A 17,299-nucleotide genomic window follows, 5' to 3' on the forward strand; every position below is an offset into this window, starting at 1 on the left:
GCCATATCAATTGGACTTGTAAAATTTCAGTTTTGGTCCTTCAAAGTTGACTTGGTCATGCTGCCAGCAGCATGACCATACAACCTCCGAATTTAGCTTCACTTCTAACAATTCAAACACAACTCATTTGGTCACAATTGACCATTTTTCACTTCACAATAGGTCAAACATGCCATTTACTCATTTCTCCAAATTTTGCCTCAAAACCCTAGGCTTCCAACCCTAATCACACTAAATTGTTACATTTAATCACATTTAAGCATTTCAATCTTACTACCACTTTCATACAAGCTTACTAACACATATAATTCATTCAAAATACATCAAACTCTCATACATCCATGGCTGGCCGAAATTTCAGTAATGGTCCCTCACAATTTTTTTTTTCTTTCATTTCTTTAGTTTCTAGTTAATTAGACTAATAACACAACTAATTCAACAAAAGAAATCAAATTTAATCTACTAACCTTAGTGCAGAATTTCTTTCCTTCAAACTTCTTCCTTTCTTCTTTTTTTTTTGTTGTCAAGTCCTCTATCAAGGCTTGAAATCAAGGTTTAATATTGGAGGTTTAACTTTCTATGGTGGAGTTAGGGATTTGATCAAGCTCAAAATGAGCTTTAATGGAGGTTTTGGGTGAGGGAGAGGGAAAATGAAAGTGAGGCGGCAACTTGATGGAAAGAAGAAGACTTTTAATTCTTTTTTTTTCTTTTCTTTTATTTTATAACTTTGGCTTATGGAAGACCACAAAATCTAATTTAATAAATAATTTAATTAATTTTATTTATAGCATTATGCATGAGGTCATGCATGATGTCATCACCTTTTTAGTTTTTCATTTTCCTCTTTTTTTTTCTATTAGTTCTTTAATTTAATTCTCGATTCCGAAATTTTCTTTTCTCCGATTTTATTTGACAGTTAGGTCAGGAGTCAGCTCTCGGGGTCAATTGACCAAATTGCCCCTCACCGGTTCATCCCGGTTTGCAAATAATTTCATATTTCTTCTGACTTCCTAACCTAATTATTTGACTAGCTTAACAGTTCTTTTTCGTGATTTTCTCTTTTCCACTGTGTTCATAAGGGTCCTAAGGACCGTAGCGTCACATTTTACGGTTCGAAATTTGAGTTTAAAATGACTTCGCAGTCGTTCCCGAGGAAGTCACCCATCGCTGTGACTCTCGGCTCGTTTAACTTCTTATGTTCTGTTTTTCTCATTTATACTTAACTAATTGAACATTACTAATTATTTGTGTTTATGGTTTCTCTAGTTGTCTTAAGTATGGTTCTAATCCCCTTAATTGTCCGGACCGACACCGGTCACCGGAACAGTGAAATATACCAGGCTATACAAATAGGGGTGTTACAACTCGAACTTGATTAAACTCGTTAACTTTATTATGCATTTTTCTAGAAAATGGAAAACATATCTAAATGGATCAGATATCAACCTAAACCTGTACATTTTGAATTCGATATTTAATAAGCAACTAACATAATAATAAATATTAAGCAAAGTTTCCATAATTCAAACAAACTTAATACGTAAAACATAACAAAATTATCATAGCACATGCCAAATAATAACAAATTAAATCCCTATCAAAACAAAAAAATAAATTAAATCCCAAATTATAAAAAACAACAAGTTCAGATATACAAAACTTCTAAAACAACTCATAAAACTCATAAAAACACAATCTTAAAACTCTAAAATCTCAATTAGGCATAATGAAAATTCCTTCAATACTTTAAAAAATAAATTATAAAAAAAAAATAGAATATTACACTTTCTAAAAAAGTATATATTATGCCCAATAATTTAAGAAAAAAGACATCTTCATAGTATTTTCCACTTTCACGTAGTAAAATCGGATACTCATAGGTAGCCTAAACCCGCATAGCTAAATGAGTTTGGCCTATGGATAACCTAAACCCATTACTTGATTAACTAAGCAGGTTCTTGTAGAGGGTACCCAGGGTGTAGAATTCGGACCCTACCTAAACCCATGATGGGTAGTTTTTTTCTCAACCCAAATTCATCCAACTCTGAATAATATAAACCTAAACTCGTCCCATTAGGTTACTTGTGAAAACTCGCTCACCTACTATCCTCAGTATGCATACGCATAGTGTCTATGGGTGTAAATTTTAGTCTATATAGTGACATGAGCAAGCTGGTGCGTCACCCACTTGGTGATGCTTAAAGAAAAAGCATTGGCAAGTTAATTTTACTAACACAAAGGTATTGTGTTACAAAAATATGGGATGACAGCACTTACAGCAATTCAAGCACTGACGCTTAAAAAAGCAATCATAAATATTTAGGGACACTAATTAGTGTAGCTAAATTTAAATTATTAATGTGTCTATTAAGATGTTTTCATGTAGCGCTATATCTAAAGAAGTTACAAAGATTTAAATTGTTTTATTATTTAGCCTTTAATATAAAATATATATTTCAAAAAATTTTAATTATTATTTTTAATATTTTGTGTCCTAAAATTTTAAAAATTTATATTAAATTGCACCTCTCTATATATATATATATATTAGTATAGTTGATTCACATGGAATCAAGATATTATAATTTTAAAGGTAACTCTAATATCACTAAAGAAAATATTATTGATTAAAGAATATGCATTTTTATTTATTCTTTTGATAATTAACTGCACACATCCAACAGTAAACATTGCAATTTTCATACTCACGTATATTTTGAAGCGTTTTACCGCAACCATGACCAAAGTTTAAAATACTAACTATACGGATGAATTGTTTTGAATATAGACATGCCATCACAATAAAAGTGGAGTGCGAAATTCAAATTATGCTATCTAATTCTTTCTTGGACAATTCTGTCATGCATTTGCCACTTTACACGTGACTATAGTTAATGTTTTATTTAATATTTTTTGAGAAGAACGTTCTATTTAATATTTAATATTTTAATTTATTTATTTTAAATTTTCAAATATCAATTGAACAAAATTTATATAGCACTGAATTTTAAAATTTTATATTTAATAATAATAATATTGATTTTATATGTCTGCATATAAAAATAGCGAAAAATTAATATAACAATATAAAAAATAAGATTTTTTTTTTGCCATATATATAAAAAAAAAAAACATTAATCAGCATGCCATTATCTTCTTAGAATATGTCAAATGATAACTTTTAGGGAAGACTTCATCCTCAATATAATTCGTCGATTAAAATGCCATATTTTGCCACAATATTAAAATAATAATTAAAATTCATGAAAATGTCGTGGCGTAATATAGAGTTTACTTGACTTATACATAGGATTTTACGAAGATGGTAAAATAAAGTTATTTATTTTAGAATCCGATCTTTGAGAAATAATTAATTATTTCTATATATATATATATATATATTTTTTTTTTTTTTTTACAAATCGGAACTTATAATCCTTTATGCATGCTGCCCCTGCTGGTACTCTTTAAGTGATTAGTGATGGTCGATCCTATGAGAATATTTTATTCTTTGATAATTATTTTAATGATTTGTTAAGATTTTAAATTATTATTATATAATTAAATTTAGAATATATTTAAAATTGTTGTTCAAGGTCCAGGGCGTTTACACGGTTTAGCCAGTTGACATTGGACCGTTAATAAGCCGCTTTTAAAGGGTCAAAATGGTCAAATGTTGAAAACGGAAAGCTTCCAAAACCAGCGAAACGCGAGAGCAGCGAATCCTAAAAGAAACGCGTTTGGGCCGGCAGGGCGTTTGGTTGAACCACCTAACAACCACCGCACCACTTTCCTTCACAAGTCTTTTCTTGCTATTCTCCCTCTTTATTTCATATATAAATTAAAATATTTTTAAAAATTGCACTATAAAACTATAAATTATCCTCTTTTCGCTCTTTTTCGGTTTTCTAAGCCATTCCTTTCTCCTCTCTCTCATCTACTATTCCTTTTTTTTTTCTCTCTCTCTACATACTTCCGACTGAAAGTTTCGTCCTCCGGCCGGGAAACCGCTCATATATCCCGTAATCAGCCTCCGTGCCTTCTCGGAAAACCGCTTATTTTCTTTGATTTGAGACGCGCCGATTTGTTTCGCTTCCATTTCCCTGAGTTGCTTGGGGAACGATTTGGATCTGAGTTTGACTCGTTCTGTTCTTGTTTGCCGCATTTTGAGAAAATGTGGGCTCTTTGCTCCTCTGTTATGAATTTTTGATGCATAAGATCGTGATCTAGGGTTTGGATTTTGGATTTCTGGACTTGGCTTTGTACCTAAAACTTCTGGAAAAACGGAGGCTAATAGAGCGCGTCTACGGAATGAAATGGTATGCCATTGTATGTTTACATATATGGATTATTTGTGTTAATTTGAAATAGTTTTCAATTTTTTTTTCTTTTTTGTAGGTGTGTATATGCATTGCATTTTTCCAGGTTATTGTTTAATTTGTTTTCTCATTGTTTTTATCGTTCAGATCTCAAAGCAATGTTCTGATACGCAACGGTCTCTTCATTTTTTTAAATAATTTTTGCCTTTTTTTTTCTAATTTTAGAAAGTCGTTTTATTTGTCAAATCTCAAATTTCTGGTTATTTATTTCGTGGAAATCGTGTTTCTTTTGCATTTTCTGTTACTTAAATGCTTGTGAGAGAAGCTGGTTTCCTTTTTCTTGTTTTATTTATAATTAGGATATTTTTACTATGGATTTCATTTCAAAAATTCAAAAAAAAAATTGATTTTAGCTTTTTTTTTTTGTCATATTAATCTTATGGGGCTTAGTTGTGATCGGTGAATAATTTGCACGCAATGATGGTCAAGAAGATGCTTGTTCAATTACTATTACTATTATTTTCCAATTTCGCTTTTTTATTTTCCGGGCAAGTAAAATTTTGCGTTTAACTTTACGCGAGTATTTGTTGAATACTAGCTTTGAATATGCTTTAAATTTCTCCGGGTAGAGTTTAAGAGGTTGAGTTAAATAATAATTGAACACCGTCAGTATGTTCATTTAGCGAGTTGGGTCAATTTGTGCATTTTGCGTTTGAAACATGCATACAGAGATTGGAGACTTAATGATTTGTCAAGTCATTTGACTTACATTTCAAGATGGGTCCAGCAAGCACTCATTTCTGGCTTTGATTGTGTTAATAATTTATTAATTGATCTAGTCATATGAGGTTGACTCGGTAACGTTGTATTCTTGGTAGAAATATACAAGGGAATTTTTTTTTGCTATATATTAAACTTGTAGAGCAGTAAAAAATTCATGTATTGCAACAACTTTGTGAAATATGATTTTCTTTTTTTTTTTTTGATATTTTTATGACGGTTTTTCATAATTTCAATTTTAGGTTTGTAGTTCTCAGTTTTATTCTGAATTTTTTTTAATACTGTTTTAGCTCTTGCTTTTTGGGCACATTGATGTTCATTTTATTCTTGATAGGAGCCAGTGCGTCAGATAGGGAACACTGTTTTGGTACATTGTAATTGAACTTATTGCACTAGAGTATAAGTTACGGTTGAAATACACAACGTAAATGGTACATTGCTATTGAAGTTATTTTATTAGAGTACAAGTTATGGTTGAAATACACTACTAAAATCATTGCTTTCATGTTTGATGGAATGCATGGTGTAGAAGTTTTGCATCATACTGTTTGAATTCATACATGACAGTTTAAAATATATGTAGGACCTACTATTTATGGTTTAATCTAGAAATTATGGAATGATTCTTATGAAATGGAAGAGGTTGACGTGACCATGTTAAGCTGGGATGTGTAAATCATTAGTCAAGGTGAATGCTTTATGATAGATGTTTACTTGTTCATTAGTAATTTTGAATGGTCAACCTGTCCTGGACCAATTTTAGTGCTTATGGGTTAAAGCATGATGTCCTACTGTTTTTCCCCACAAGTATTTCTCTGCTAGAAACTTATTAGGAAAGATGATGTCTGAGGCTAATTTAGAATGCATGTACAATTGTTGATTACATTTATTAATCTTTGGTTGTTACGATTTGATGAATTAGCTGTTTGTTATTACTGACTAAATTATGAAACTACAACTGGTTTAACATGATTCTTCCGGTCCTCCTCCTCCTCCTGCTTCCTTTTTGGTCTGTACATGACAAATCTTTTCAAGTATAGAGCTATCAGGTTTTATTATTTTGCTTTCTTTTATTGACAGGTGGAAGGTAGGGTCCGTTTGTCCAAAGAGGCTAGAAATGGGTTAGAATTTCTGAAGCGTAAAAAACTTCAGCGAATGAAATCAGAAACTGTCACTGAGACTGTAGTGGTCACTGGTATGATGAGTAGAAGTGGAGGAGATGCTTTAAGGGCTTCAAACTCATGTGGCATTAGACTACACGGTAATGTTGAATCCTTTGTTCCATCCAACGGCGCTTCAAGTGGGAAGGATGCCTTTGCAAAGAGAAAGGTTGATAAGTTTGATACAAGTGATCTAGAATGGACAGAGAAAATCCCTGAATGCCCTGTATACCATCCAACAAAGGAGGAGTTTGAGGATCCTTTGGTATATTTACAGAAAATAGCTCCAGAAGCTTCAAGATATGGTAATGAATCTTTGCTGAGGCAAATTTCTTTCAATATAGACTGAGAAAAACTAGCAAAGTGTATAGTTAGAGTTAACATAGTCCTGTAAAATTCTTTAGCAAATTAATTTTGAAAATTGACCTTAAAGAAAAATTTCCCTAAACCTTGTTTCACTGATTTTGCAGTGTGGCTGCCTTGGTCTTATGAGCCACAGCTGCAAAGGAGGCATACTTAAAGCTGATCTTGTTTTCAACCTTTTTCTTAGTCATCAGTGAAAATTAGTTCTCTATTTTACTGAAGGAGTGCCTTAATAGGAGTTTTAGTTGTCTTTGTTATCTTTTCCCCATCCGAATCCCTGTAACCGGCCCCGTTAATATTATATTATTATTTTTTTATTAAAATTTTTTTTATGTATTTATATATTTAAATATTATAATTTTAACAAAAAAATATATTTATATTATTAAGATTATATTTAAAACTTATATTTATAATTTAAGTTTTAATAAATAAATTTATATTATATAATGATAAATTAAAATAAAAAAAGAAAAAGAAAAATCCCTGCAAGAAACCTGTCCCGCCCTGCCCCTCTCTGACCCTGATTTCTTGTGGGGTGGGGATGGGCTCGGTCCCTGTACTTGACCCATTTTGTTGCCATTCCTAAATTTTTCTCATGATTGTCAGGTATATGCAAGATTGTTTCCCCTTTGAGTGCTTCTGTTCCTGCTGGGGTTGTACTGATGAGGGAGAAAGCGGGATTCAAGTTCACAACTAGAGTGCAACCTCTTCGTCTTGCCGAGTGGGATACTGATGATAGGGTAACCTTTTTCATGAGTGGAAGGTGAGTTTTCTTACTTCAAAGTAAATATAGTTGTTGACAAAGTTCTATTGGTTTAAAATACGGGTTTACTTTTCAGAAATTATACGTTTCGTGATTTCGAGAAAATGGCGAACAAGATTTTTGCCCGTAGATACTGTAGTGCCAGTTGTCTTCCTGGAACATACTTGGAAAAAGAATTTTGGCAAGAAATTGCTTGTGGAAAGACTGAAACAGTTGAATATGCATGCGATGTTGATGGTAGTGCCTTTTCATCGTCTCCCAGTGATCCACTTGGAAATAGCAAATGGAATTTGAAGGTGTTGATTTTGCTTTTTGTTCAACCATTTCCTGTATGTTTTTCTGATGAAATTTCACTTGCTTAATTTTAGCATGATGAAAAATAGAGGTAGGAGAAGTGAATTCCCCTGGGTGCAAGAACAAGTTGTAGTTTTCTTCTTTCTTTGGTGGTGTATATTTTATTCACTTGGAGGAGGATATAACGACCATTCAAATGCAAGATGGCATACATATCAAAGGATATTGAAATATTAATGGCAATGTGCAATATGAAAACTGCTGGGAGAATATTATTCCTTTGGAGGAGGGTTGGGGGGAGGTGATTGGGTAAACCCTCTTAACCCTGACCGGAAATCAGTGAGGTACCCTCGCAAGTTTGCCCTGGTTTAGGGATTTTGGAGCTGTGGGATGTGGGGTTCGGGTGCTTGAACTCTCAGATATTTATTGATCAGGGAATAATAGTACGTAGAGTGGAGATGCTGTCCTGTGACAGATATGATAACATACAGTGTGCTGGTCATATTGTGTAAGGCTTGAATATAATTCGGTAATAGGCTTTTAAGATAGATAATTTGTCCTTGGGAGGAAGGTGAATAATTTTAGTAAACAGAGATGGTTTTTCATGTGGTATTATCCCATTTAGATTTATATAATTTGTTAGTTGTTTCTAAATATTAACCTGATTGTAACTCTCTCTCTCTCTCTCAGTTATTTTACTGGTTCAGTTTGTGTGAATGGATAATGCTTTTTGGAAAAATTCTAAATAACTTATTAAAAGCAATTTCCTGTTATTAGTGATTTCTCAGAGATTTCCTTTATTTTCACAGTACAGCACTGATGTTCATTCAATTGTTTACCTTATCTCTGTTTGTGATTTCAGAATGTTTCACGGCTTCCAAAGTCCATTTTACGGCTTTTGGGTACAGTTATTCCAGTGAGTAGACTATAAATACCCCTTCAGATATCTGTGTTCATACTCGCTGCAATTTCTTGACTTTCATTGTGTATATTTCAGGGGGTAACAGATCCCATGCTTTACATTGGAATGTTATTTAGTATGTTTGCTTGGCATGTCGAAGATCATTATTTATATAGGTAGGCCCTGTGCATTACACTTATTTTCAGTACATTTGACAATATCTTTTATTTCATTTACTTGGCAATTTTTGTTTACTGGCTTTTATTTATCATTTTCTTGATGTTATGGCAGTATTAATTACCATCACTGTGGAGCGTCAAAAACTTGGTATGGAATTCCTGATAATGCAGCTTTAGATTTTGAAAAGGTGGTCAGGAAACACGTATATACGCATGATATTCTATCAACTGAGGGGGAGGATGGAGCTTTTGATGTACTTTTGGGGAAAACAACTTTGTTTCCTCCAAATATATTGTTAGAACATGGTGTACCTGTTTACAAGGCTGTGCAAAGGCCTGGGGAGTTCATTATCACCTTCCCTAGAGCTTATCATGCTGGATTTAGCCATGGTAAGATATTTTTGATCTTCAATTGTTAAGATGGTTGGAAACTGATGATAATAATGGTTAAATGTTTCATGAACACACTTATTCCTATGCTTTAACTTGGGATATTTATCACAGTACAATTGCAGCATTTGTATTTTACCTTTTTTAAATCTATAGGTTTTAATTGTGGTGAGGCTGTGAACTTTGCAATTGGTGATTGGTTTCCGATGGGAGCTATTGCTAGCTGGCGTTATGCAATTCTTAACAGGATGCCTCTTCTTCCCCATGAAGAACTACTCTGCAAAGAAGCTATGATTCTCTATACGAACCTGGAATGTGAAGATTCAGATTATTCATCTGCAGACTTGATTTCTCATCATTCCATTAAGGTTTCTTTTGTCAAACTGATGCGTTTCCTGCATCATGCTCGATGGTCTCTGATGAAATCAAGGGCATGTACTGGCCTTTTGCGAAATACCCATGGAACTATTCTATGCAGCTTATGCAAACGGGACTGCTATGTAGCTTTTGTTAACTGCAACTGTGACATGCATCCTGTATGTCTTCGGCATGGTATGTTTTGCTACATATTTGTTAATGTGAATGTGTATGTATTGGTGTATTGTCTCTTTACTTTTTCCATCTGTCATTTGTTGATCTTCTGTTTTCTTGATTTCTTATGATGATCCTGATTACCTATCCAGATATTGAGTCCCTCAACTTTTCGTGCGGAAGAAATCATCATGCATTATTTCTGAGGGAGGACATTTCAGCCATGGAAGCTGCAGCCAAGAGTTTTGAGAAGCAAAATGGAGTACTGGAGGAGATTCAACGGCAAGAGAGAAGGGGGGATGATTTTTATTCCTATCCCACATCAAACAAATTTCTAAGTGTTTTGGAGGATGGATATTCTCCTTATTGTGAGATAAATTTTGACATTAACGCTGAGACTGCTGCAAAATTTCAGGATTGGTCACAAGACCATAGGCAGTCCACTTTCATATGTGGCATTGAAAATTTTAGACCTGATGTCTCAGAAACGTCTGTTGCTTGTTCTGCATCTACTCTCTGTCCTTCCAGAGAACCGATAGAAAGCACTTCTGCGGCTAACTGTGTAAGATCCAGCTTTCTTATTCCCAAAAATTGCTATCCTTTTCCTTCTTATTTTTCCCCTTTCTAATGAGACGCTCTCAAACAGTGAAAAGAGTTGTGTTTTAAAACTATAATTAACGATTTCCTTTTTCTTTTTCTTTCTTTCTTTCTTTTTTTTTTTTTTTGATATGATTAGACGGTAAAGGGGTGGGCTGACCTTGACACTAGGAATCTCGAATCTACTAAGTCTTCTGAAGAAGTAACACACAACATGCACGAGTCCTTTCTATCCTCTTTGTCTCATGAGGAATGCCCTAGCGTCCAGCATGGCAACCTTCATGGATCAGAGGCTAGACCTAGCGTGTATCAGCAAAGTGATGATTCTGATTCAGAGATATTTAGGGTTAAGCGCCGGTCTTCTCTTAAGGTGGAAAAAAGAGTTGTGAATGATGATGTGTCTTCAAAGAATATTGAGCACCAGGTATAGTACTGTAATTTTGCCATTTTTTATGTGCAATTACTTTAGTAGTGGGAATTGGGAACTTGTCCACTGTTGGAAAGATAGTATCTTTTACGCATTTATTTGTCATAAATGATCCTGTTTCATCTTGTTTTTTTATTGATGGCATTTTTGTCAATGCGCCACCTTTGTCAATTCCAATTTGAGTTACAAGCTCTAGTGCAGTGATTGATCACACTTTGATTAAATACTTCAATTCAACCTCTATTCAGCAGTTCCTTCATATCTTGCATTGGACACAAATTACCGAAGGAACAGAGGAGCATAGCTGCATGGGAAAGGAAAAGCTCATTAAGCTGTAATTGGTGGGGCATAGGGCATAAACCTAGTAATAGTGGTTGAGTTGCATCTGAGATTAGTTTTCTAGAAGAGCAAAACACATATTTGCTTTTAGTGATTCAATTGTAGAGCTATTGAATTTTTTCTCTTTTTCCCTTTCCAAGTCAAAATTAGGCATAAGCGTAAAACCTATTCTTTGCATGGCCATTTTATAAATGGTGTGTGTTCATTTGTACTATTATGTAATTTTCATTTTCTCTGGGCAGCACAGTGAATTTGCTTTGATTTAAATTTTTATCTTCTCTTATTTGTTCAATTACATAGGGGCTGAAACGATTGAAGAAGCTTCAATTTGAAAGAAGATATGGTCAAACAATGTCATCCGAGTGCAGCCAAACTCATGATGAATCAAATCACAGTTTTACGTCCACCTCAAATCAAAATCAAAATCAAAAGGAAGCTACAGAGAGTGCATGTAGGGACAGGTTTGCCAGGGGAAGTGGCATTCCCATCTCTATTAAGTTCAAGAAGTTGGTCAATGATGAAACAATGTGCAGACAACAAGAAAAACAGAGATTGGATAGATTCCAGCATGAGTTGGGAAAAACCATGACGGAACCGCCCCCTATAGAGATCGGTCCAAAGCGTCTTAAAGTCCGAGGCCCATCATTTCTTGGGTCAGAGAACAAGAATTGACTTTTGGATAACATGATAGGTGAAGAAACTGGTTGGCCTGCCTCTGGAGCATCATCTAGGGCTTGACTCTGCTAACTTTAATTTCTCTAATGGGGTTCTAACAACACGGAATATCCAGAAGATTAATTGTGGGAGCAGTGTAGTGTTAACTTTAGGAAATTTTTATTCTTTGTGCGGGGCTCGAATTTGGGGCACTTGGCACGGTTGGTAATTCTTCTGGTTCTCAAGCTACGGTGTTTTTCCGTCTTCGGCAGGAAAACCTTCCTGCAAAGCCAAAAGTAGAATTTGGTTAGTAACTCTGTAAATTTGTTTTTATCAGCCAAATTAATTCTTGAGAGGAAATGTGGGTATTCCCAATACTCCTCCATTTAAGGTCAATCTGCTGCTTCCTCTTAGGTTCTTTATTCTTTTTTAAGCAAAATAAATGCAGGGAAATGCCTTTTCTTTCTCTTTAGTATCTGTTGAGATTTTTCCTTTCCTCTTGTTGCACTGAAATTCTGATTTCTTTCATTATAGGCGCATGCTACGTAAAATTAGAAATGCGCACTGATTACCAATAATCTGTATATATATATATATATATATATATATATATATAAACCTTCATTTCTTTATTTTTTTCATTGTAAGTATATTAATATATTATATAATATGTTTAATTTTTAATAATATATTTTACAATTAACGATTATATAATTAAAAAATAGATAAGTATATTATATAATATATTTTGCATTAATAATTAACTTTAAAGCTTAATTATGTAATTTTGATATGATTTTCTATCATAAATCATATTAAATTGTGTTAAGGACCAAATTAAACTAAAGTAGAACAAAAGCACTAAGAATCAAAGTGAAATCAAAATATTGAAAAACGAAATTACAATATTGAACTTTTAATTCAGTTTCAATTTTTAAATAGATTTGAAATTGTGTTGCATATTGTTTGTATCCGTTATACATATTTATGATAAAATTAATAATAATAATAATAATAATAATAATAATAATAATAATAATAATAATAATAATAATAATAATAATAATATAGGTTAATGTATGTTAAACGGCAAACAAAAAAAAATTATGAGAATTAATGAGAAAGTATAGGAGGAGATGTATAAATTATTGGTTGTATACATTTAATCATTTTTAATAAATAAAATAGATATATTACTTGAAATCCCACTCAATTAAGAGTAAATAAATGGTGACGATTAAAAAAGAGAGGAAAAAAAATTTATATTTTTATTATTATAGATAGAAAAGTCAATAAATTTATAATAAAAAAAAACTAATGATATGCTTTTTTTTTTTAGTTTTAATGTAGTTAAAATATTAGGTCATTAGAATTTTAAATAAAAAGACTTGTTTACTTTTTTATTTTAATGATTATTGTAACAATTTGTTAATGTCTTAAGTTTTAACTTAATTAAATAATTAGATTTTGATAGTATTAGAATTTTATTTTAAGATAAATTTGTAATAAAAAAATTATTACTTTTAACATATTTTTATTTTATTAATATTTAAAATAAAATGAATTTCAATAGTCAATTAAAATAAAATAAAATATTTATTATTATAATACTAATTTATGGGACATCAAAGATTAGCTCTTCATGCACACACATCTCAGATTCAGATTCCACTGATTACTGCTAAATTTCCTTGTGCGAGAGTAATTCGAAAGTCCCACTACAACTCCCAATAGTCTATAGCTCTTCTTGACCCTAGAATGGAGATATCTCTCCTATACATAAACTTTTCTCTATAAAAAAAAAAAAATAAAGAAATTAAAAAAATTCCTTAATCAATCAAAATGAACGCAAAAGTACTACTTAATACATTTCATAAGTCTAGCCTTTATTTACGCATGTATAAACTAAACTCTTATGCAAATTTTAGATTGATCAATTTAATTATACATTTATTTTTATGTAATATATTTACTTTATTGTTTTACTAATATCTATTTTTTTCATATATCTTAAATTTTAATAATTAATTTTTTTTAATCTTATGCTATTATGTCATATAATCTAGTTATTTGGAGTTTATGTTTATTTTTTGGCTTTTAGATTTGAAGAATAAAGTCTGCTCATGATAGATCTAAGTTTATATTTTAAAGTCTAATGATAGAATCAAAATATAAGTCCATTAACCTATTAGCTTAACACTTATTTTGTGCTGGAAATTCAAATAATCATTGATATGGTGTAATATCAGAATAAATTATAATCATTTTACAGGTTACAATAATTATAATAAGGTCATTGATTATGGTATTATGAGATTCTTTTCATAACTGAAAAATGGTAAGTTGAAAAATCTAAGTGATTATAAGGTTATTGATTATAGCACATAATAGGTAAGAGTGAAAAAAAAAAGGCAGAGTTTTACTTTTACATAAAAGAAGAAGAAGAGGGTGTGAAAGTTGTGCTGTTTATTCCTTCTCTCTTCAGTTCTTGGAGATTCATTATTGTAAAAGGTATATATAGATTGTGAAATCTACATATATGAAGGAGCAGAAGCATGAGAAACACAAGTTTAGATCATTGAATTCAAAAATTTTTCATTTAGGATCACATGCATAATGCAAGTTCATTTTATCTATTTGATTTCAATGATAAACAGCATATTAAAACTCTTTTAATATATTTTTGGATCTATATTTTCTATTTAAGATTTTAGAATTAACAGATTAATTCATTAGAACTCTAGATTAGATCAAGAACAAGTGCACTAACCTTTTTGATGCATTGCAGTGTGTTTGGCATCTTTGGGATGTGCTTTAGGACACTAGGTGTTGTCCCTCTAGCTTGTCCATACCAAGATCACCAATGGTAGCCCCTTAAACAGCTTCTAAAGCTTCTCTAATCAATTAGAAAATCAAGTTTTGCCTTTTGAGAGATTACAGATGTAAACAGGACACTAGAAACGATTTCTAGTATTTTTAATTCAAGAGATTGTTTGCTAATTTCTTTGAATTGATGAGAGATGAAGAAGAAGAGAAGGGAGAGGCAGCCAAGGGTGACGGCACCAAAGAGAATGAGCAGCTTGTTATTTTTTCTTTTCATAACAACACATTATATAGCTAGGTCACCACTTGAAACCCTTGCTATATGTCACCTTTTGATTAGCTCTAGGTTTAATTGACCCAATCACATTGTACAAAGTGTCAAACCTATATTTAATCTTGACTTTGATCATCTTATATGATCAAAAGACATATGGCAAGCTTATTGTTATTTTTTCTTTTCATAACAACACATTATATAGCTAGGTCACCACTTAAAACCCTTGCTACATGTCACCTTTTGATTAGCTCTAGGTTTAATTGACCCAATCACATTGTGCAAAGTGTCAAACCTATATTTAATCTTGACTTTGATCATCTTATATGATCAAAAGACATATGGCAAGCTTATGTGTAGTGCCATGTGTCACCATCTCATGGTGCCACATGTCACCCTGTGAAATGACCAAAATACCCCTGTGTCTTAATTTTGAGTTATCAAACCAAAATAATTATTTCTCTTCTTCTAATTAATTTATATCAAATATAAATAAATTAATTAATCTTTATTAATTAATTTCTCATTAATTAAATTCATATTTAAACACTTTAAATATAAATTTAACTTATGCTATACATCTAATAACCTAGATTTGGTTTCAAGCCATGCTATGGACTTTACAATCTAATTGCAAACTAAACCTATTTAATTAATCAATTAAATTCTTTAATTAATTAATTAAATCATATTTAATTTGGTGATTATTTGTGTATGTGTGTGACTTACTAGGCTCATCACTAATTGGCAATGAGACATGATATCAACTCTTAATATCATCAAAACTCTTTCTTATCATTAATGATTTCTCTAAATCATTTTATGCACCTCATAGACCATAGTTAACACCTAGCATAGCATGCCATGGCCACCCAATTAATAATAAAATTTACCTTAAATGAACCTATAATCATATGTTATCATGCACTAGAATCTCTCTATTACAAAATCCCAATTTGAGCTGGAGTCATGGTTTATGTTAAACCCCATTTGCTATGAATATTCCTTTAATTCCAGTTTTTGATTAAAAAGATTTTTCTCATTAGAAACTCTTTTCTGATTAAATCTATCTGTCCTGGCCAGGAACTTGAAACATCAAGAACAATTAAATGAACATAGGATTTTATTCCTATTTACTTAGACGAACAAATTCCATCTTGATCAACACTTACCTTCATATATAACTAATAGGAGCCAACACATGCCCATATACCCTTACACAGTATAAGTATGAAAGCAGTATCAAACTCAAACCACCTATATACAAGATAACTGTGCTACCTCAGGTCTAAAGATTATATGCACTAATATGATTTATGACAATACATTGACAAGAGTAAACTCCATGTGCTTGTCATAAATGTCATTGGTTCGGCCTACTTATCAAGTATAAGTGCCTATCATGTTTGTTATATGGCATGAGACTCACCATTCCTATAACACCCTCCCTCTAGCAACTCCGTACATTCTACTGTTCCGGTGACGAGTGTGGGTCTGACAGTTAGAATATCCAAAAAAATATTTAAACTAAAGTGAGGAACCATAATTAATTCAAATATTAATAAAAAAATTTTGAAAAAATTTTAGAAATAAAATACAACCAAGTTAAATGAGTCGGTGCCCTAGCGATGGGTAACCTAGTGGAAAGTTGCGGTTCTCGCAACTAAGAGCCCTAGACCCAAGGAAAAATTCATAAAATAATTTTTGGGACTCCAGAGAAGGGTCATTGAGGTTCCTATGGCATTAGAATTCCAAGAAAATTCTTAGAAAATTTTTTCAATCGGTATAGACAATTTTGGTCTGTTAAGACAAACGGAGGGCATTTTGGTCATTTCGTCTTCAGAGATGATTTTTGGCCGACTTGTCCAGTTGAGTAAATAATTATTATGATATAAAATATGAATAAATATTGCTAGAAGTATAATTAAAAATAAGAAAACAAAGTAAAAAGAAAATGGAATTAAATTAGATTTATGACATAGGATGACATCATTAAAAAGCTTCCCACTAATTAGAAATTGACAAGCCAATTAAAATGAGATAAATACAACTAAAATGAAGTAAAAAACAAACACAAATTCTGCAATTCTCTTCCCATTTCAGCCGTGCTCCTTCCTCCTCATTCCTTCCACCATTGTTGATCAAAACTTCTCACTAGAATTCCTTGATAAACCACCATAAGATTTTAATCTTGCTTCACAAAAGCTCTTCCTCACACCTTAAACAACATCAAGCTAGTAAAAAGAAAAAGGAAAAAGGGAGATTTGGGAACTTGGAAGAGAGATCAATTGAGGTTAGTGACCAATCTCCTCCCTTTCTTGTTTAATTCATGTTTAGTGCCATGAGATAAGTGGAAATTGTAAGAAAAACAAAATAAAATTTATGTATATTTATCCCTACAATTTTGGCAGCTTAGGGATTGTTAGGGTTTGATGAATTTTCTTGAAGCAAAGGGTTTATGAGTTGCCCTTGACATGAGATGAGTGATTGAACATTTAAGTG

At 32.0% G+C, this 17,299-nt stretch overlaps 1 protein-coding gene across 3 annotated transcripts; it reads left to right on the top strand.

Annotated features, from left to right (window-relative positions):
• Window positions 1-3,758: 3,758 nt before the first annotated feature.
• LOC110664954 (lysine-specific demethylase JMJ13) lies at window positions 3,759-12,166 on the top strand. Of its 3 annotated transcripts, none has more exons than XM_021824883.2 (11): window positions 3,759-4,319; window positions 6,180-6,564; window positions 7,232-7,388; window positions 7,465-7,684; window positions 8,545-8,598; window positions 8,680-8,759; window positions 8,875-9,152; window positions 9,309-9,704; window positions 9,836-10,245; window positions 10,420-10,704; window positions 10,959-11,320. In XM_021824883.2, exons 1-11 carry the CDS (start codon window positions 4,317-4,319, stop codon window positions 11,043-11,045), a joined length of 2,355 nt encoding a protein of 784 aa, XP_021680575.2. In that variant the 5' UTR covers window positions 3,759-4,316; the 3' UTR covers window positions 11,046-11,320. The 3 variants fall into 3 exon arrangements, with proteins under 3 accessions (XP_021680575.2, XP_021680572.2, XP_021680566.2); XM_021824880.2 differs by having other exon boundaries at window positions 10,956-11,319; XM_021824874.2 differs by lacking the exon at window positions 10,959-11,320 and adding an exon at window positions 11,347-12,166 and having other exon boundaries at window positions 3,767-4,319.
• The last annotated feature ends 5,133 nt before the right edge of the window (window positions 12,167-17,299 follow it).

Source organism: Hevea brasiliensis, chromosome 15 (assembly GCF_030052815.1).
Source record: "Hevea brasiliensis isolate MT/VB/25A 57/8 chromosome 15, ASM3005281v1, whole genome shotgun sequence".
In the NCBI taxonomy this organism is placed as follows: Eukaryota; Viridiplantae; Streptophyta; class Magnoliopsida; order Malpighiales; family Euphorbiaceae; genus Hevea; species Hevea brasiliensis.

Excerpts from the sequence above, each read along its gene's own strand:
- LOC110664954 (XM_021824874.2), top strand. Across the intron at positions 7,389-7,464 it reads ACCTTTTTCATGAGTGGAAG|AAATTATACGTTTCGTGATT; the intron begins GTGAGTTTTCTT and ends TTTACTTTTCAG. Across the intron at positions 7,685-8,544 it reads ATAGCAAATGGAATTTGAAG|AATGTTTCACGGCTTCCAAA; the intron begins GTGTTGATTTTG and ends TTGTGATTTCAG.